Source organism: Geotrypetes seraphini, chromosome 1, assembly GCF_902459505.1.
Source record: "Geotrypetes seraphini chromosome 1, aGeoSer1.1, whole genome shotgun sequence".
Taxonomy (NCBI): Eukaryota; Metazoa; Chordata; class Amphibia; order Gymnophiona; family Dermophiidae; genus Geotrypetes; species Geotrypetes seraphini.
Genome location: NC_047084.1, coordinates 521,812,681 through 521,832,974, shown reverse-complemented (window position 1 = coordinate 521,832,974; position 20,294 = coordinate 521,812,681). Strand labels below are relative to the sequence as shown.

General features: G+C 47.8%; 1 protein-coding gene across 2 annotated transcripts in view; it reads left to right on the top strand.

The window, feature by feature from the left end:
* The first annotated feature begins 1,045 nt into the window (after positions 1–1,045).
* The window catches only part of LMNB1 (lamin B1), a 107,890-nt gene continuing 88,641 nt past the window's right edge, over positions 1,046–20,294 (top strand). The window contains exon 1 of one of the 2 annotated variants that reach the window (XM_033928984.1): positions 1,046–1,819. In XM_033928984.1, coding sequence (XP_033784875.1) covers positions 1,461–1,819 — 359 coding nt within the window. In that variant the 5' untranslated portion in view covers positions 1,046–1,460. The remainder of the gene's footprint in view (positions 1,820–20,294) is intronic. The other variant, XM_033928985.1, reaches the window with a different exon arrangement.

Genomic DNA, 20,294 nt, shown 5'->3' with positions numbered 1-20,294 from the left:
AAGTCGGGCATCTGTAACTCAGGGACTGCCTGTTGTCATAGAAACTGGCAGCAGTTGCATAACCATCGAGTTTATCCTAATAAAACTAAGAAATACGATTCTTATATTTAAAAAACAACAACAAAGTAATGTATTATGTAAGATTTTTCCTTAATTTTTGAAGTTCTTACAAAAAATTCCATAGGATGATATTGAGTGCAGCTTAAGAGGAAGAGAGGACCAAAAACGAACAGCCTGTTAGCTAATTCTTCTGTTTTGTTTAAAACGTGTCCCTGAAAAATAAGAAAAAAAGAACCAAAAGAGAATCTCTAAACCTGGATCCTCTTCGATTAGAACGAAAATAAACCTAATAAATATTCAGGGAATATTCCATCTTCTATATTATGCATGCTTTATTTAAAAGATGTGGGCACCTCTCTGAAGGTTACATCCTTCTAATCTTATGTGAAGTGTAAAAACTGTTAAAGTTTTGTTTGGATTGCATCCTCTTGTTTAACCTTACTTTGCTTTGCTACTCAAGTTACAAAGAAACATATAGCACACAAGAAACAACTTTTACAATGTTGCCCCACTTAAAAATGAGCAAGACAGAGTACTTTGTTTTTTAGTGTTAATACTTTAGCCAATAGCGCAACTCATAGTTGGTTACAGCCCCTGATACAACAAAATTAACATTAACTAACCTCTTTAGCCCAATGTATCAGTTTTAATGGACGCTATAAATTTACTCTCGCTACACCAGATCTTAAGCCAAGGCAGCAACTTTACAGTTCACCCATAAAGCAGCTAAACTGAAATGGTAATGAAAAAAAAAAAAAAGAACCAGATGGAATCACACAGAAATGTCTAGCTTAGCTCATTCCTTACAACAAACAGCAAAATCAACCCAACGCCCATATTACCCAGTTTGAAATTAACTTCTTAAAGACAGAGAACGCTGCCCGGAGCGTTTCACGGCTTTCATTGGCCGGGAACGACCACGTGTTTAGAGCCCGCGCTCTGCCTCGTTGGACCAGCCCAGGATCACCCCCTCCCCCTTTTCCTTCTTTCATTCGCTTGAGAGACAAAAAAGCGGGCGGGTTTCTTACCGTTGCAACTTTTCTTTTTTTTAAATTTTAGTCCTACATTTCCGTCTTTTAATTCTTTTTTTTTTAATATCATGCATCTCTTTCGAGATATTTTTGTATTACTTATTTTGCCTTAGTGGGAGGACGTTACTATTATAATATTATCCTATCCGCACACTTCATCGTGGTTTGTTTTTTTTTTAAAGATCCATTCACGCTTTTTTTTTTTTTTTTTCCAAATACAGGTGGGATAACCTTTTAGTATATCTTTTTCGGCTCTCTTGTATTTGTCTCGTTTTGTTTTGCTCCTCTTGCCGCGCGTCTTCCGCGGCAGTGTCCTGTCAGCCTTCAACCCCCCACTAGGCAACCAATCCCCTGTAATACATTGTAGCAATGGCGACCTCCACCCCCGCCGCGCCGCGGACGAGCAGCCGCAGCAGCGCAGCCACCACGCCGCTGAGCCCCACGCGCATCTCGCGGCTGCAGGAGAAGGAGGAGCTGCGGCACCTCAACGACCGGCTCGCCGTCTATATCGACAAGGTGCGCAGCCTCGAGACGGAGAACAGTTCGCTGCAGCTGCAGGTGACCGAGCGCGAGGAGGTGCGCACCCGCGAGCTCAGCGGCCTCAAGGCGCTCTACGAGACTGAACTGGCCGACGCGCGCCGCTCGCTGGATGACACGGCCCGCGAGCGCGCCAAGCTGCAGATCGAGCTGGGCAAGGTCCGCAGCGAGCACGAGCAGCTGCTGCACAAGTGAGTAACTTCCCCTCCCCCCCGTTCAGTCAGGTGAAGGGTGCTGCAACCATCTGGTGGGGATAGATGGGGGGGGGGGGGGGTGCAATATTGTTTAGGGATTATCATTAGCCACATAATCTCTTTACTTTTTTTTTTTTAATGTTTTAAGACTGCCCAGTCTAGATCTGAGATTCTTATGCGCATGAGTTCCCCCATCTTGTTGAGCTGAGGGAAAGGGGGGGAGAGAGAAGCTCTAGTAACGTTGTGTGACAGCTCGTGCAAGGTGCCCTCTGTGTTTGTGGCGCTGTCACGCGGGATATTTTGGCATTATTCAATCAAGCTGCTGGTACAGTAGTTATCCACCGTGAGCGGCTTGGATTTGGTGGAAGAAAGTGAGAATTGTTGCATGAGGGACAGTTACCATACTGGTACTTGGAGGCGTTGAGAGGGCGAACGAGAAATCAGCAAGCTGGGCTCCAGTTCTGCGCTTTAGCTACACAGTTGCAGAGTAGCTTAACAGCGTCTCTACGGGAAACGAGTGGTGCAACTTCTAAATACATAGTAATCTACAGGAAAGGGGAGGGTTTTTTTTTTTGCCAGTGATCACTTGGGTGCAATTCCACACTGTGGCGAACTGTATTGTTACTCGTTTCACTCTGCGAACTACTGCATGCTGAGGTTTGCAGTGCTCTTTGGGAATAAAGGGCATTATTATGGTCTCATTAGTATTATATGGACTGGTGGTGGTGGTGGGGGGGGGGAGATGAGGATCGCTTGCGCGCTGGGTGGACTGACAGCAGCAGGAGGAAGCTTTAAAAAAGGTCGGCCTGGTGTGGGGTGCCCGAAGAGCGGCGCTAATTGCAGCGGATGTGCTAGGTTACATCATAGAGTGAGATCCTACAAAGGGTATTTTCTCTTTTTTTTGCAACCTAGGTTAGTGTACGGGTGATTAAATCAAATGCAATACTGATATCTATTGCAAAATAGAGGCCAGATGGTGGTGGTTTCCTTTTATCAGCTTGCAACAGGCTCGACTAAGAAGCAGAAATATAGAATTAGCGATCCGTGCTGTGGGTGTGGCGTCTTTCAGTGTTTCCTTTTGCTGATTTTTGAATTGTGGGGATACGATTAACCTTTTTTTTTTTCTTCCTCTCCTTATGATTGTAACAGCCAAGTTCTTCTCCCTTTGTATCTGGTTCAGGATTGTAGCTTGATGAATGAATGACTGCGCAGCAGGTCTTCCCCCCCCCCCCCTCGTCTGGCCTGACGGAAGTGGAGCCCCCACCCCCTTCCGTATAGTACAAAGAAGCTGTGCTGGCAGCAGGCAGTCCTCTGTAAAACAGCTGTACTGGCAAATACGAGATTCATTCGGAAGTTGCTTAACTCCCTTAATTTGATCGGTTTTATTTTCTATTATTTAATGTTAGGATTTCTTAGTAATATGATATAGTAGAAAAATTTGGGGCTGGTCTAGTTACCTCAACATTAAAGCTGGATGCATAAAGCTCAGTATAGGACTGGGTAAAATGAGGATCCTGCGGACTAGAGGTTTGCATGGGAACGGGGATCGCGGGAATCCTGCGGGTCCCGTGGGAATCCCCCCTAACCCATGGGTCTCCCACGGGGACCCCCCTCTGGCCCACGGGACTCCCACAGGGATGGAAGGCTTTGGAAGCAGGGTTCATCCATATAATATAATGGACACGCCAGCCTTAGTAAAAGAGGGGGTTTATAAGTTAATTACCTGAACAGAAAACAAAAAAGGGTTCCACCAAAGAGATTCCACAAAGAAAACAGCAGCGCAAACACAAAAGAAACTGTGGAATTGATGATCCTGCCAGAAATAATTGCTGCTTTTTATGGGGACGGGCGGGGATGGACGGGGATGGGTGGGATTTCTGTCCCCACAACTCTCTATTGCGGACCCCATTGACCTCGGGATCTCTACTCCATGGCCTTAAAAATCTGCTTACCTCAGGAGTGAATGGGATCCATGAGGTCTGCTTGTTAAAAAGAGGATCCCTGTGGACCCCATGCCACAGATGCTTTCTTTTTAAGGGCTCCGTGGGGCCCCCAGGTAGAAGGCATTTTGGGGCACGGGGGGTAGAAAAGCTGGACGCAACAAAGGGGAGAGCTAGGATGAGACAGCAGGAATTTCATGCACTATTCAGCTCCAGCAGGATCTTTGAGGTCCATGGGATTTAAAACAAGGATCTCTATGGATCCCATGACACGGTAGCTTTCTTTTTAATTTATTTATTTAATTAATTTAGTCATTTATTTAGCCCGTCCGCCCAAAAGAGCCCAGAACGGGTTCCAAGAGTACATTCATAGTATGGGTAGGAGGACATGCTTTAGTGAGAAATACAGAGTTTACTGCATTTACTGTATAGACAAAGGGGTTTAGGTTTCAGCATTTATAGAGTGGACATAACTTGCAGACTTAAAATATAGACTTAGTGGACATGGAGGTAAAAGAGCTTTTCTTAGCAGGTGGGTGCATCTTTGATTGTTTGAGATCGTGGTATTAATTATGGTTATATTTGCGGTGGCGAGCGAGTTTTAGTGAGATTCCGATTGGTGTATTTGGTGGTGTATTTTTGCGGTCCATCCATCAGGGATGTGGACGCGGGTCGTTATGGAGCTGGGTTTGTAAAGAGGAAGGTTTTCACGGCTTGCCTGAAGTTCCAAAGACAGTCTAGAGATCTAATGGATCATAATTTTGGTCAGTAATGAGAATAAGGCCATGTGGTAGAGATGAATGGGTGTCTGTGGGGTCCAGGGGTTCCTTGTTTTACCCAGTCCCCCAAACCCAGGAAATTCTATGTATTGAGAGCAATTAAAAGAAAAAAAGCTATTTACCCAGATGCTGCTTGCCAGAAAAAGAAGGTTTAAATCTATAGGAGTACAGTAAAACCTTGGTTTGCGAGCATAATTCATTCCGGAAGCATGCTTGTAATCCAAAGCACTCATATCAAAGCAAATTTCCCCATAGGAAATAATGGAAACTCAGACGATTCGTTCCATAACCCCAAAATGTTAATGCATAATACTGCACTGTTGTGCATGCTTGTCACGCTTATATTGTTCTCAGTTGTGATGCTTGTGCGTTCAGCAATGTGACACACGTATGTTGTGTGTACTTGTATGTGGTGAACATCAACGTGTTCGTATTAGAGAGTTGTGCGGGGACAGAAATCCCACCCGTCCCCACCTGTCCCCGCCAAAGTCCCACCCGTCCCCACCCGTCCCCGTGAGGAATCCCCTCCGTCCCCACCTGTCCCCGTGAGGAATCCCCTCCGTCCCCACCCGTCCCCGCGAGGAATCCCCTCCGTCCCCACCCATCCCCGCGAGGAATCCCCTCCGTCCCCACCCGTCCCCGCGAGGAATCCCCTCCGTCCCCGCCCGTCCATATAAACTTCAGAAATAGTTATTTCATTTAATTATGCTACTGAATTAAAGGCTCTGGTAGAAACCATTTACAAATAAGCAAAAAGACTTTATTAATTTGAAAATATTAATTGGGAAGAATACATACTTTGCAAATGGGTTTCTACCAGAGCCTCTAATGTTTATAAATTTTTATCAACACAACTAATATGCTACTTTATCCTGAAGCAAAATAAAAAAAAAAAGAAATATAATTCTTTTCCTACCTTTGTTGCCTGGTTTCTGCTTTCCTCATGTTCTCATTCAATTCCTTCCATCCACTGTCTCTCTTCCTTCTGCATCTTCCATTTGCTCTGTTACTGTGCCTCTCCCTTTCTTCCCCCTTCCAAATTGGTCTGGCACCCATCTTCTTCTCTCCGCTCCCCCCATAGTCTGGCATCTGTCTTCTTCCCTGCCAGCGTCTTCTCCCTACTCTCTCTTCCCCATTTCCTTTCAGCGTCCTTCTCCCCCCATCTTCCCCATGTCCTGTCAGCTTCCTTCTCCCCCCTCTGTCTTCCACATGTGCTTTCAGTGTCCTTCTCCCCCCTCTGCTTCCCCATGTCCTTTCAGCGTCCTTCTCCCTCTCTATCTTCCCCATGGCCTTTCAGCGTCCTTCTCCACCCCCCCCCCCCCGTCTTCCCCATGTCCTTTCAGCGTCCTTCTCCACCCCTTTGTTTTCCCCATGTGCTTTCAGCATCCTTCTCCCCCCTCTGTCTTCCACAAGTGCTTTCAGAGTCCTTTCCCCCCCCCGCCCTTCCCATGGCCTTTCAGCGTCCTTCTCCACCCCTTTATCTTCCCCATGTCCTTTCAGCATCCTTCTCCACCCCTTTGTCTTCCCCATGTGCTTTCAGCATCCTTCTCCCCCCTCTGTCTTCCACAAGTGCTTTCAGAGTCCTTCCCCCCCCCCCCCGCCCTTCCCATGGCCTTTCAGCGTCCTTCTCCACCCCTTTGTATTCCCCCATGTGCTTTCAGCGTCCTTCTCCCTCCTCTATCTTCAAGTGCTTTCAGCGTCCTTCTCCCCCCCTCCTTCTCTACCGCCCCGGGTGCAGCACAGCCGGCCAGGTCCCCTTACTTTTGTGGCACTTCCCCGACCGACTGACAACAGCCCCGGTCCGACAAACCTCCCTGCCCTTAACTGCGAATCTAAATTACCTAATTACAGCTGCTGTAAGAAGGTAATTTAGATTCGCGGCTACAGGGCAGGGAGGATTGTCGGACCGGGGCTGTTGTCGGTCGGTCGGGGAAGTGCCACAAAAGTAAGGGGACCTGGCCGGCTGTGCTGCAACCGGGGCGGGGTGTGGCGGGGCGGACCGCCCCGTCCCTTGGTAGCCACTCGAACCGCGAGGCTACTCTCCTCCTTACCTGCACTGCCTGCAGCACAGAGCCAAACGGAAGTCTTCCCGACTCAGTCACGCGGCTCTTCTCTCTACCTTCTCTGCTTGCAGCACAGAGCCGAACGGAAGTCTTCCCGACGTCAGCGCTGACGTCGGAGGGAGGGAGGGCTTTAAGCTTTAAGCCCTCCCTCCCCTCCGACGTCAGCGCTGACGTCGGGAAGACTTCCGTTCGGCTCTGTGCTGCAAGCAGAGAAGGTAGAGAGAAGAGCCGCGCGACTGAGTACATCCAGCCCCGCAGGATCCCCGCGACCCTAGGGGGCGTCCCCAAGGGATCCCCGCGACCCTAGGGGGCGTCCCCACGGGATCCCCACGACCCTAGGGGGCGTCCCAACGGGATCCCCGTGACCCAAAGGGGGAACCCGCGGGATGCCCGCGGGTCCCGCGGGATTCCCGTCGTCCCCGTTCCCGTGCAGCTCTCTAGTTCGTATTGCAAGATAACGCTCATTGTTCAAGTTAAAATTTTATTAAATGTTTTTGTTTGTCTTGTAAAACACTCGTACACCAAGTTGCTTGCAATCAAAAGTTTTGCTGTACTTATTTTCTATAGGGTAACTTTTTCAAAGAGAAAGTGTTCTTACTTTCATGGTTGGATTTGGTGTACCAGCTGTCAAAGAGAAAGTATTCACAAACACTTTTTATCTGCCTGAAGTTTTGAAAATAACCCAGAGAAAACTTGATTTATGCCATTCAACTACAACTCTGCCTTCCTGCAGGACTTGGATACGGCAGGGACTGGCCAGCAACTGCTCAGCAGCTGTGCACTTAGCCCCATATGCACAATCATTAATCCATACCAACATCTGTGCACAATACATAGCATCAAAATCCCTGCACTTTAAATCATACCATTGTAGGAGTTTAAAGTAGCTCTCATCTGATGATTTGCCAATATTTTTTCCCCCTGGATTGTAAGGGATAGGATTTAAAAAAAGGGGGGAGGGGACCCTCTCTTCGATGAAGGGTGGGGGAGTACTCTTTTCGAGCTGCACATGCTAAGTGCAGCAGTTCAAATAGCAAACAAAAGTGGAACCCAGTGAGTAAGAACTCTCTGCTGTCCATAGATACATACCAGTGATTAATAATGACTCTGTCCTTGCTGACTGATAGACATTTGATCGATATAAAGTAGAATGTACACAGTACTACTCGAAAGGATCCAGAGAAGAGCGACTAAGATGGTTAAGGGGCTGGAGGAGTTGCTGTACAGCGAAAGATTAGAGAAACTCTGCTTCTTCTCCGTCGAACAGAGGGACATGATTGAAACATTCAAGGTACTGAAGGGAATAGACTTGGTGGAAAAGGACAGATTATTCATCCTCTCCAAGGTAGGGAGAACAGGGATTCAAGACAAAGTTAGACACGTTCCTGCTGAATCGGAACGTATGCAGGTAGGGCTAGTCTCAGGGCACTGGTCTTTGACCAGAGGGCAGCCGCGTGAGCAGACTGCTGGGCACGATGGACCACTGGTCTGACCTAACAGCGGCAATTCTTATGTTCTTAAATCTAAATGAAAAAAGTCAGTAACTAAAAGAAATCAAAACATTTTAAGTTTCTGAGAAAAATGTGTTTTTTAGACCTCATGGATCCTGCTTACCTCACTTATCAAGTTTCAAGTTTATTTATTCTTAATGAATCGCCTATTTTAAATTACTAGGCGATGTACAATGCTACAAAAAAATACAAATAAAACATTGGTGTCAATATATAAACTAACTTTTGTTATCATATAAAAATACATACATATAAAAAAAATATTAGTTATGGGTGAAAACATACATGAGTAGTGAGGATAAATAGGGGAAAAATTACAATGTTTAGACAGGAAAGAGAGAGAAACAAAAAAAGGAAAGAACACATAGGAGGGAATTCTAAGTTAATCAATTAAAAAAAACTGTTGTTGAAATAATTATCCCAGGACAAGCAGGCATGATATTCTCACATGTGGGTGACGTCATCTACGGAGCCCCAGCGCGGACAGCTTTTCAAGCAAACTTGATTGAAGTTTCAAGTTTGCACACTGCACCACGCATGTGCTAGCCTTCCTGCCCACTAGAGGGCGCATCCCCACCTCGTGGTCCTCAGTTCAATTTCATCCGCGGAGCCAGAAGCCCTGTGGAAAATTGTGCTCTTCAAATTGCCTTCTGTCGCCGCGGCTGTGTTCTGTTTTTGACGCGGTCGCTGCGTTTTTCCTTGTTCTTTTGTTTTGTTCTTTCATTTATCGTCAAAAAAAAAAAAAGTTTTATTTTTCTCCGACGCTCCGGGGGCTCCCGGTAGCCGCGGCCGTGGGACCTCGTCTGTTCCCGGCCGCTTTTTGGGCCCATGTCCCGGCCTGTGACGGGATTTAAAAAGTGCAGTCAGTGCGACCGACTCTTGTCTATCACTGATCCTCACCGGTGCTGTTTGCGGTGCTTGGGCCCTCAGCACCCGACGGATTCTTGTGCCCGGTGTGCCACCTTTCAGAAAAGGGCTCTCAAACGCCGCAGGGCCCGCATGGCGGAACTTTTCGCAGTTGATTCCCCGGCCGGGAAGGCCTCGAGTTCGGCCTCGGCTTCGGCCCCGGCCTTGACCTCGGCCTCGGCCTCGGGCCCCTCGACTTCGCCTCGACCTTTGGTCCCATTGAAGCCTGTTGCCTCGTCCAAGCCGGCCTCGGGTAAGTCTTCACTTCCCTCCTCAGCTCCGGGATCGACCAAGAAGCCATCCTCGGGCTCCTCGACGGCGGGAGGGTCTGCCTCCGCCCAGCCCAAGGTGTCCAAATCGATTGCCCCGAGGGAATACTCGAGACCGAGGTCACCCTCTGAGGAGCATCGACCGGGCTCGGTGCTACCGCCTGGGATGACGATCCCGGCTTTCCAGGACTTGCTCCGGGCTTTGATCGCCTCGGAGCTGTCCGGGGCTATTGAGCACCTGCAGCAGGCTTCGGCCTCGACTGCTTCGGTCTCGGCTGGCCAGCAGTTGGCGGCCTCGGTCTCGGGTACTGTGGCTTCGGGGCCCGAGGCTCGTACTACCTCGACCCCGGCTTTGCCCTCGGACCCGGCATCGGTGGTCCAACCTGAGCGTAGCGTGCGGCCCCGTGACAGGATGCGCCGGGTGCGGAGGCTCTCGTCCACTTCTTCCTCGAGGTCCTCGTGAGGCTCCTCGCCTTCGGGCAGGCCTCGGGCGAGGCGCCGTCCGAGGAAGGCCAAGCGATCAAGGGCCTCGCCTTGGAGGCGTGGTCGCTCGTCGCCGCTCGGGGGCGAGACCTTATAGGTCTCGGAGCTCCGCCTGGATAACCCTACTCTTTTTCGCTCCCCTGTCGGAGAGAGTTCCCGTGCCTCCTCGCCGGGGCGGAAGGGACGGGCCTCGATACCTCGTACCCCGGGGGGTTCCCCCAAGGGTTTCTTCAGGCATGATCGGTCCCCGACCCCCTCGAGGTCCCGGGAACGAGCCTCATGGGGATCGGGGTCGGGTAGAGAACCGAGGTACTCCCCCGAGGCCTCCCCCTTCTGCTCGGCGGGGAGATCTCGGACCCCTTCTCCGCCTGCCAGACCTTCGTCATTCTCCAGGTTTGTGCAGGGTATGGCGGGTGCTTTGGGCGTGGACTTGTTGGCAGGTTCCCATTACACCAAAGAGTTTTTGGAGGAGCAGGATCTTCCTACTCCCCCAAGGGAATCCCCTCGCCTTCCGCTGAATACGGTCCTTCATCAGACCTTCCTCAGAAATTTGGAAGCCCCTCTTACGGTCACGGTGGTGCCGTCCAAGATGGAGTCGAAATACCGGACCATCCCTCCTAAGGGGTTCGAGAGGGCACAACTCTCTCACCAATCGCTCCTGGTGGAGTCGGCACTTAAGAGGACGCAACCTTCCAGGGTGTCTGCAGCGGTCCCGCCTGGGAGGGAAGGACGGACCCTCGACAAATTTGGTCGTCGCCTCTACGCTAACTCTCTTATGGCGACGAGGGTCTTGAATTACGCATTTTCATATTCTTCGTACTTGCGTACCATGGTGAAGGACCTCCCCAGTTTTCGGGATGTGATTCCTGATTCCCATAGGGAAAAGTTCGCCACCTTTATGTCCAATCTATCTCAACTTCGCTTGTACCTATTCCATGCTGTGTACGACGCCTTTGAACTCGCCTCGAGGGTATCGGCCTGTGCGGTAGCTATGCGCCGGCTGGCGTGGCTCCGTACCCTCGAGATGGACCCCAACCTGCAGGAGCGTTTGGCGAATTTGCCCTGCGTGGGTTCTGAGTTGTTTGACGACTCCTTGGAGGCGGCGACCAAACGGCTGTCGGAGCAGGAGCGCTCTCTTGCCTCCCTGGTCCGCCCTAAACCTAAGGCCCCGCCTCACAAACCTTTTCGGCAGCCCCCGAGAAGATACCCGCAGAAATCTACGCCGGCCTTCTCGAGACCTCCGCCCCGACGCCCACCCCAACAGGGTAGGGGAGGTCCATCAAAACCCCCAGCGCAGGGAGCGTCCAAGCCTGCGCCGTCCTTTTGACGGGATCTGCGGTTGGGGGCTGGCCCCCTCCGCAGTATCGCCGGACCCCCTCCCCATCGGGGGTCGACTCGGGTCCTTTTACGGGGCGTGGATCGAGATTACATCCGACGCATGGGTGCTCCAGACCGTCTCCGAGGGCTATTCGCTCAACTTCTTAGCGCAGCCTCCAGACCTGCCACCCAGCGCTTGCCCATCCAATCGGAGCCAGTTGGCCCTTCTCCTGGTCGAGGCCAGGGCCTTGTTGAACCTACGGGCAGTGGAGCTTGTTCCTCTCGACCAGCGGGGTCGGGGGTTTTACTCCCGTTACTTTTTGGTCCCGAAAAAGACCGGGGACTTGCGCCCCATTTTGGACCTCCAGAAGCTCAACAAGTTCCTGGTCCGGGAGAAGTTCCGTATGTTATCGCTTCCGATTTTGTACCCCCTGTTGGAGGAAGGGGATTGGATGTGCTCCCTGGACTTGAAGGAAGCATATACCCATGTTCCGGTGCATCCCGCTTTCCGCAAGTTCTTACGGTTCCAAGTGGGAGATTTACACCTTCAGTATCGGGTCCTTCCCTTTGGTCTGGCGTCGTCCCCTCGGGTGTTCACAAAGTGTATGGTGGTTGTCGCGGCGGCCCTGCGCTCTCGGGGGCTACAGGTCTTTCCCTACCTGGACGATTGGCTGATCAAGGCCCCGACCAAGGAGGGAGTTATCTTAGCGACCCAACAGACTATCATCTTACTTCAACGTCTAGGGTTCGAAGTGAACTTTCCCAAGTCTCAGTTGTGCCCGGCTCAGTCTCTCCAGTTTATAGGAGCCGTGCTGGACACGGTTCGCCTCCGCTCTTTCCTCCCCCCTCTTCGGCGGGAGGCCTTGCTTCGGTTACGTCACCAAGTTTTGCAGCGATCCGTGGTGTCGGCTCAGCGTATGATGATCCTTCTGGGCCACATGGCATCGACGGTCCACGTCACTCCCTTCGCCCGCTTGCATCTGAGGCTTCCTCAGTGGACTCTAGCCTCTCAATGGCGGCAGGATCGCGATCCAGTCTCTTGTCCGATAACAGTGACTCCTTCTTTGAGACGCTCGCTCCGTTGGTGGACCAACTCTTCCAGTCTTTCAGGGGGTTTGCTGTTTCTCGTTCCTCCGTGTCGCAAGGTCCTGACCACGGACTCTTCGGAGTACGCGTGGGGGGCTCATCTCGACGGACTGCGAACGCAGGGTCTATGGTCGGCCGAGGACCGTCTTTGTCACATCAATGTGTTGGAGCTTCGTGCCATTTTTCTGGTTGCTCGAGCTTTCTGTCACCTACTGCACGATCAAGTAGTGCTCGTAAGGACGGACAACCAGGTGGCAATGTATTATGTCAACAAGCAAGGGGGGACGGGCTCTTGGCCTCTGTGCCAGGAAGCCCTGCGCCTTTGGGAATGGGCGGTCTCTCAGAACATATTCCTGCGTGCGGTTTACATTCAGGGAGAGAGGAACTGTCTGGCAGACAAACTCAGTCGTCTTCTCCAGCCGCACGAGTGGTCGCTGAACTCCCGGGTTCTCCGCGAGGTCTTCGACCGCTGGGGGACTCCTCAGGTGGATCTGTTTGCCTCCCCGGAGACTCACAAACTACCCCTCTACTGTTCTCGGATGTACTCCCGGGACCGTCTCGAGGCCGATGCCTTTCTTCTCGACTGGGGAGAGAGGTTCCTTTATGCGTTCCCTCCTTTTCCTCTGATCTTGAGAACGCTGGTACATCTCAAATCGACCAGAGCCACGATGATTCTCATTGCGCCTCGTTGGCCCAGACAGCACTGGTTCTCCCTGCTTCTTCAACTCAGTGTCAGGGAACCTCTGCTTCTGCCTGTCTTTCCCTCTCTGCTGTCTCAGAGTCGGGGTTCGCTGTTACATCCCAATCTTCAGTCTTTACATCTGACCGCTTGGTTCCTTTCCCCTTGACGTCGGTTCCTGTTTCTCAGTCGGTGAGGGAGATTTTGGAAGCCTCGCGCAAGGCCTCGACTCGGCTTTGTTATTCCCAGAAGTGGACCAGATTTTCATCCTGGTGTTCCTCGAATCATCTGGACCCGAGTTCAGTTCCCGTGTCTTCGGTGCTGAATATTTGTTGCATCTGTCTAAGTCTGGACTGAAGACGGGTGCATCTCAGTGCCATTGCGGCGTCCCATCGGCATCTCGAGGGTCGATCTCTCTCTCTTCATCCTTTGGTTACTCGTTTCATGAGGGGTCTCGTGAATGTCCATCCTCCTCTGAAACCTCCTCCTGTAGTTTGGGATCTTAATGTGGTCTTAGCTCAACTGATGAAGCCTCCTTTTGAACCTATCGACAAATCTCATCTTAAGTTTCTCACTTGGAAAGTGGTCTTTTTGATTGCACTCACATCCGCTCGTCGGATTAGCGAGCTGCAGGCTTTGGTTGCGGATCCTCCTTTTACTGTGTTTCATCATGACAAGGTGGTTCTTCGCACCCATCCTAAATTTTTGCCTAAAGTTGTATCTGATTTCCACCTCAATCAGTCCATTGTTCTTCCGGTATTCTTCCCGAAGCCCCACTCTCATCCTGGTGAGGCGGCGCTTCACACACTTGACTGTAAGAGGGGGTTGGCCTTTTATCTCCAACGTACCAAGTCTCATCGGAAGGTTCCTCAATTATTTTTGTCCTTTGATCCTAATCGGTTGGGACATCCTGTTTCCAAGCGCACCTTGTCCAACTGGTTGGCTGCTTGTATTTCTTTTTGCTACACTCAGGCTGGTCTCCCGCTCTCGGGTCGAGTCACGGGGCATAAGGTCCAAGCGATGGCAGCTTCGGTTGCTTTCCTCCGTTCCACTCCTATGGAGGACATATGTAAGGCTGCCACTTGGTCTTCGGTTCATACGTTCACCTCCCACTACTGTCTGGACACTTTGTCCAGAAGCGACGGCCGGTTTGGCCAGTCGGTGTTACGTAACCTGTTTTCCTGAATTGCCATCCTCCCACCTGCCCTTTTTTGGTTGGCTTGGAGGTCACCCACATGTGAGAATATCATGCCTGCTTGTCCTGGGATAAAGCACAGTTACTTACCGTAACAGGTGTTATCCAGGGACAGCAGGCATATATTTTCACAACCCGCCCTCCTCCCCGGGGATGGCTTCTTTGCTGGATATGGAACTGAGGACCACCAGGTGGGGATGCGCCCTTTAGTGGGCAGGAAGGCTAGCACATGCGTGGTGCAGTGTGCAAACTTGAAACTTCAATCAAGTTTGCTTGAAAAGTTGTCCGCGCTGGGGCTCCGTAGATGACGTCACCCACATGTGAGAATATATGCCTGCTGTCCCTGGATAACACCTGTTACGGTAAGTAACTGTGCTTTATGTATCGTAAGCATCTTTAAAGAAAAATGTTTTTAGTGTTTTTTTAAATACAGCTAAATCTTTTAATTCTCTAATATATTGTGGTAAGAGATTCCATGACTGAGGGGCCATAATTGAAAACATGTCGTGTCGTCTGATACCTATTACTTTCAACGAAGGAACCGAAAGAAGGTTAGAAGAGGTTGAGCGAAGAGAGCGTGTAGTGTTGTAGGGAATTAGCCACCTATTGATAAATTGTGGCTCATTAAAATTTATGGCTTTGAAAACTAAAAGTAGTAATTTAAAGGTAATGCGGTGGCTTACCAGGAGCCAGTGAGATTTGATTAACAGGGGGGTGACGTGATCATATTTTTTTGCATTGTAAATTAATTTCACAGCAGTATTCTGTATTAATTGCAGTCTTCTTTTTTCTTTTTGTGTGATATTAATAAGAAGAGAGTTACAGTAGTCTATTTTGGAGATTATTAACGAATGGATAAGAATATTAATAGATTCGGGTTGTAGGAACTTGGAAAGTGAACGAATTAAACATAATTTATAAAAGCACGTTTTTACTGTGTTACTGATGTGGTCATGATAAGTAAGTTTATCATCTATCCAAACGCCTAAAATTTTTATAGAAGTAACCAATTCTAATACAGTATTATTAATAGTGATTGGAGAAATTAATTTTGTATCTCTTTTCCAGGAGAAGAGCATTGTTTTTGTTTTATTGAGATTTAAAGCTAATTTGTTTGTGAAAAGCCAATTTTTTATTGAAACAAGTTTATTATTGATACGTGTAATATCGTCCAAGTTTTCAGGGTCTATAGGATGAATAAGTTGTATGTCATCGGCGTATGCAAAAGTTGTAAAACCTAGAGACTGAGCTAAGTTTAGAAGTGGAGAAAGGAATATATTGAAAAGAAGGGGAGAAAGTATTGAACCTTGTGGGATGCCGTAATCTGAGGAAAAGTTTTTGGAAGTATTATCGTTAAAGCTGATGACAGAAGAGCGGTTTGAAAGAAAGGAAGAGAACCAAGCCAAAACTTGGTCCTTAATACCAATTGAATCAAGACGTTCTAATAATAAATCTTGATCTATGGTGTTGAATGCGGCCGTTAGATCAAGGGAGACTAGAATTACCGATTTATGGTGATCGAGAAAGTAGTGGATGTTATTGATCAAACCTATCATGGAATATTCTGTGCTGTGGAACTTTCGAAATCCAGTTTGGTGTGGGTGAAGGACGTTGGTTGTTTCGATGAAATCTGAGAGTTGTTCGAATACCAGTCTCTCAGTAAGTTTTGACATAAAAGGAATGTTTGCAATGGGGCGATAATTGGATATTTCATTTGGAGTAACTTTAGGATCTTTCAAAATTGGAAAAGTTATGGATTTTTTCCATTTCTGGGGAAGAGAGGCCGAAAGTAAACTATTTTGTATTAGGGATAGGATGAAAGGTCCCAAACATGAAAAAAAATTTTTGAAATAGAATGGCGGCATTATTTCGTCACGGGTGCCCCTTAGATTAATTTTGCGTAAACAGAGTTCATTTTAACTCCTCCAATGGGATCTATGAGGTCTGCAAGAGTTAAAACGAGGATCCATAGAGTGAGCAAGATTCATGAAGTCTGCGGGAGTTTGTTTTTTGTTTTTTTTTTTTAAAAAGAGGATTTCTAGGGACCCTATGCCACGGCCACTTTCCTTTTAAGGCCATGTGCTTTTAGTCCGCGTTTTAACTTCTACCCTTTCTGGCTTCTTTTCTGTTTGTGGTTGGGATTGCTAGTGCTGAATACTTCATGAATTTCCTGCTGCCTCATTCTAGCTCCCCCTTTTGTTGTGCCAAGCTTTTCTGCACCACAGTGCCCCAAAAGCCGCCTTCTTGATATTAGTTCCCTTAACGTTCTGATCCATGCACTTGTAATATCAAAAATTGACTACTGTAACTCACTATTAAAAGGAATCTATCATAAGGACTTAAAACGCCTGCAGCTTATTCAAAACACGGCCATTAAGATAATCTCGGGAGCAAAGAAATATGATCATGTTACCCCTTTGCTTCAAAATGCCCACTGGTTGCCTGTCCCACACAGGGTAACATATAAAATCGCCCTTCTGACATTTAAAACTATGCAGACCAATACACCAGCATTCATAGACAGAGTTTTGATTCCATATGACCCTCCGAGATCTTTAAGATCTATATCTCAATACAATCTTAACATTCCTTCTTTAAAAATCATTGGCACACGTCGCACCTCCACTTTTTCTGTGACAGCCCCTATGATCTGGAATACTCTTCCTCTTTACCTAAAAATGGAAAAAACTTAAAAAATTTTAAAAGCAACTTAAAGTGCTTTCTTTTTAAAGATGCTTTTAACTGAACTATTGTATTTTAGAGATTAATCTATATCTGTTCTTTTTTAATTACATTTATTTTCCCAGTCCCTTTTGTGTTTACCTTACATGTTCCTCACATTTACTATATCAATTGTATTTCCCCCCCCCCTTTCCTATTTGTGTCCATGGCCTGTTAGTCCACAATTACCTAGTATGTATTGTTGTCAGCCTCACAGTTTTCATAGAAAAGTATGTTTTAATTGTTATATTTTTTTGTTTAAATGTTATTTTATACCCTGTACAACGCTTTGTAGTATCGAAAAAGCGTTTAATCAAAAAACTGAATAAACAATAAACAATACCTGGGGGGGGGGCCTCATGGATCCAGTGGAGCTAAAGCTCACAACTTTGTAAAGAATGCGGCCATGGCCTGGGGTGCACAGGGATCCTCATTTTAGCTTTCACAGACCTCATGGATCTGACTCACCCCATGAGGTAAGCAGATTTTTAAGGACTTGTGGTAGAGACCCACAAGGTCCATGGGGATCCTCTTATTACCCAGTCCTTCTAAGCATGTTGGAATCGATGCAGAAAGAGCAGCCGGATGCCCAGTTTCTACTCTCTGCTTTCTGCAAATATTGCATGCAAACTACTGTACTTCTGAATCTCATTGTGAAAAGTCCTTCTTTCTGGTAAGGGGTGATAGTGCCAAAGACAGACAAACAGGGAGGAAGGGTAATTTTTTAAACTGCAGGTTCTTGCATTGTCTTCCTGCCTAGCAGTTTCCCTCCATGACATAATTTAAAAAAAAAAAAAAATCCCTGGTGTCTAGTGGCACCCCTACCCCTTCCCCAGACCCTTCTCTCAAGGGCATACTATAAGAAAGGTGAGAGTGATGCTCACTTGCTTCTGACTGGCACTGACATCTTCGAAAATGGTGGCTCCTGACCCCATTTTCCAAGATGATAGTGCCAGAGGCAGGAGTGAGTGAGCATTGCTCCTGCTTCTCTCAAGGTATACCTAAGGGAGTTTGAGGACCTGGGGAGGGTTCAGGGGTGCCATTACATACCAGAGAATGTGATGTTTTAACTTGGGTAGGAAGGGGTTTAGAGGTGCTGCTAGACATCAGGATTTTTAAAAAAAGAATTTGTAATTGGGGGAGGGAAGATTGGGTCCGGGGAAGAAGTAGTATTGCTAGACATCAGTTAGTTATTAAGTTTGGGACAAGAGGATCAGATCATTGAGTGCCAATAGACAATATGGATTTTTTGGAGGAGGCTAGGGAATGATTTGGGGGACCTGGGGGGGGAGAGCTTATTAGTGGTTCTCCTCAATGCAGATGACAAGTTAATCCTTCATACTTGATGGTAACCTTGAATTGTGCTCCCTTCAAAACTGCTTTGCACTGGGGCAGAATAACTAATATCATCATTGCTCATTTAAATGTGAACATAAGAATTGTCACTGCTGGATCAGACCAGTAGTCCATCATGCCCAGCAGTCCGCTCATGCAGCAGCCCTCTGGTCAAAGATCAGTGCTCTAAATGAGTCCAGCCTCACCTGCATAAGTTCCAGTTTAGCAGGAACTTGTCCAACTTTGTCTTGAATCCCTGGAGGGTGTTTTCCCCTATAACAGACTCCAGAAGAGCATTCCAGTTTTCTACCACTCTCTGGGTGAAGAAGAACTTCCTTATGTTTGTACGGAATCTATCCCCTTTCAACTTTAGAGAGTGCCCTCTCGTTCTCCCTACCTTGGAGAGGGTGAACAATCTGTCTTTATCTGCTAAGTCTATTCCCTTCAGTATTTTGAATGTTTCGATCATTCCCCCTCTCGGTCTCCTCTTTTCAAGGGAGAAGAGGCTCAATTTCTCTAATCTCTCATTGTATGGCAACTCCTCCAGCCCCTTAACCATTTTGGTCACTCTTCTCTGGACTCTTTTGAGTAGTACCGTGTCCTTCTTCATGTATGGTGACCAGTGCTGGATGCAATACTCCAGGTGAGAGCGTACCATGGCCCGGTACAGCGGCATGATAATCTTCTCCGATCTGTTCGTGATCCCCTTCTTTATCATTCCTAGCATTCTGTTCACCCTTTTTGCCGCCACCGCACATTGCGCAGACAGCTTCATCGACTTGTCGATCAGAACTCCCAAGTCTCTTTCCTGGGAGGTCTCTCCAAATACCACCCTGGACATCCTGTATTCGTGCATGAGATTTTTGTTATCGACATGCATCATTTTACACTTATCCACGTTGAACCTCAGACACGTCTGTTTGACAAGTTCTAAATCTCTAATCGTGTTCCTCCTATCTCATTATCAATTCCCAACAGCCGTCCACATCTTAATTACGCTATTGTTTCAACTTTTAGATTTTAGATTTAACTGATGTACTCTTTCAACTGTAATTGTATTTCAGATTGAATGTTTCTACCTTGTATCAGATTGAATGTTTCCACCTTGTATCAGATTGAATGTTTTTACCTGTATCTCAATCACTGACTGTATGTATCTCTGTTGTAAACCGCTTTGAACTTCTGGTATAGCAGTATATAAGAAATAAAATTATTATTATTATTTGCCATGTCAATGCCCATTTCTCAAACTTGATTATGTCACGTTGCAGATATTCGCAATTCCCCTGTGTCTTCACTACTCTGATAACTTCGTATCATCTGCAAATTTAATCACCTCACTCGTCGTGCCAATGTCCAGATCATTTATAAAGATGTTGAAGAGCACGGGTCCAAGCACCGAGCCCTGCGGCACCCCACTGGTGATGCTCTTCCAGTCCGAGTATTGTCCATTTACCCCCACTCTCTGTTTCCTGTGCTCCAGCCAGTTTTTAATCCACGTGAGTATTTCACCCTCGATTTCATGGCTCGCAATTTTCCGAAGTAGTTGTTCATGTGGAACCTTGTCGAACGCCTTCTGAAAATCCAGATATACAGTGTTGATCGGGTCGTCCTTGTCTATCTGCCTGTTGACTCCCTCGAAGAAGTGCAGCAAGTTCATCAAACAAGATCTGCCTTTGCTGAAACCGTATTGGCTGGTCCTCATCAGACCGTGTCCATCAAGGTGATCAATGATGCGGTGCTTTATCAACGCCTCTACCATCTTTCCCGTTACCAAGATCAGACTCGCTGGTCTGTAGTTTTCCGGATCTCCCCTCAAACCTTTTTTGAAGATTGGCGTTAACATTCGCCAACTTCCAGTCTGCAAATCTCTTCCAGACTGACCGTCAACCTTGTCAGTTTCCCATCTTCATTTCCAGCATATAGCCTGATGGGTTCCGGTATGCTGTGTATATCCTCTTCAGTAAATACTGATGCAAAAAATGTGTTTAGTTTGTAGACGATTACTTTGTCCTCCTTTAGCGCTCACTTTATTCCATGGTCATCCAGCGGTTCCACCGCTTCCTTCGTGGGTCGTTTCCCCTTAATATATTGAAAGAACGGCTTGAAGTTTTTCACCTCCTTGGCTATTTTTTCCTCGTAGTCTTTTGGCCCCTTTTACCGCTTTATGGCACCTGTGTTGATGTTT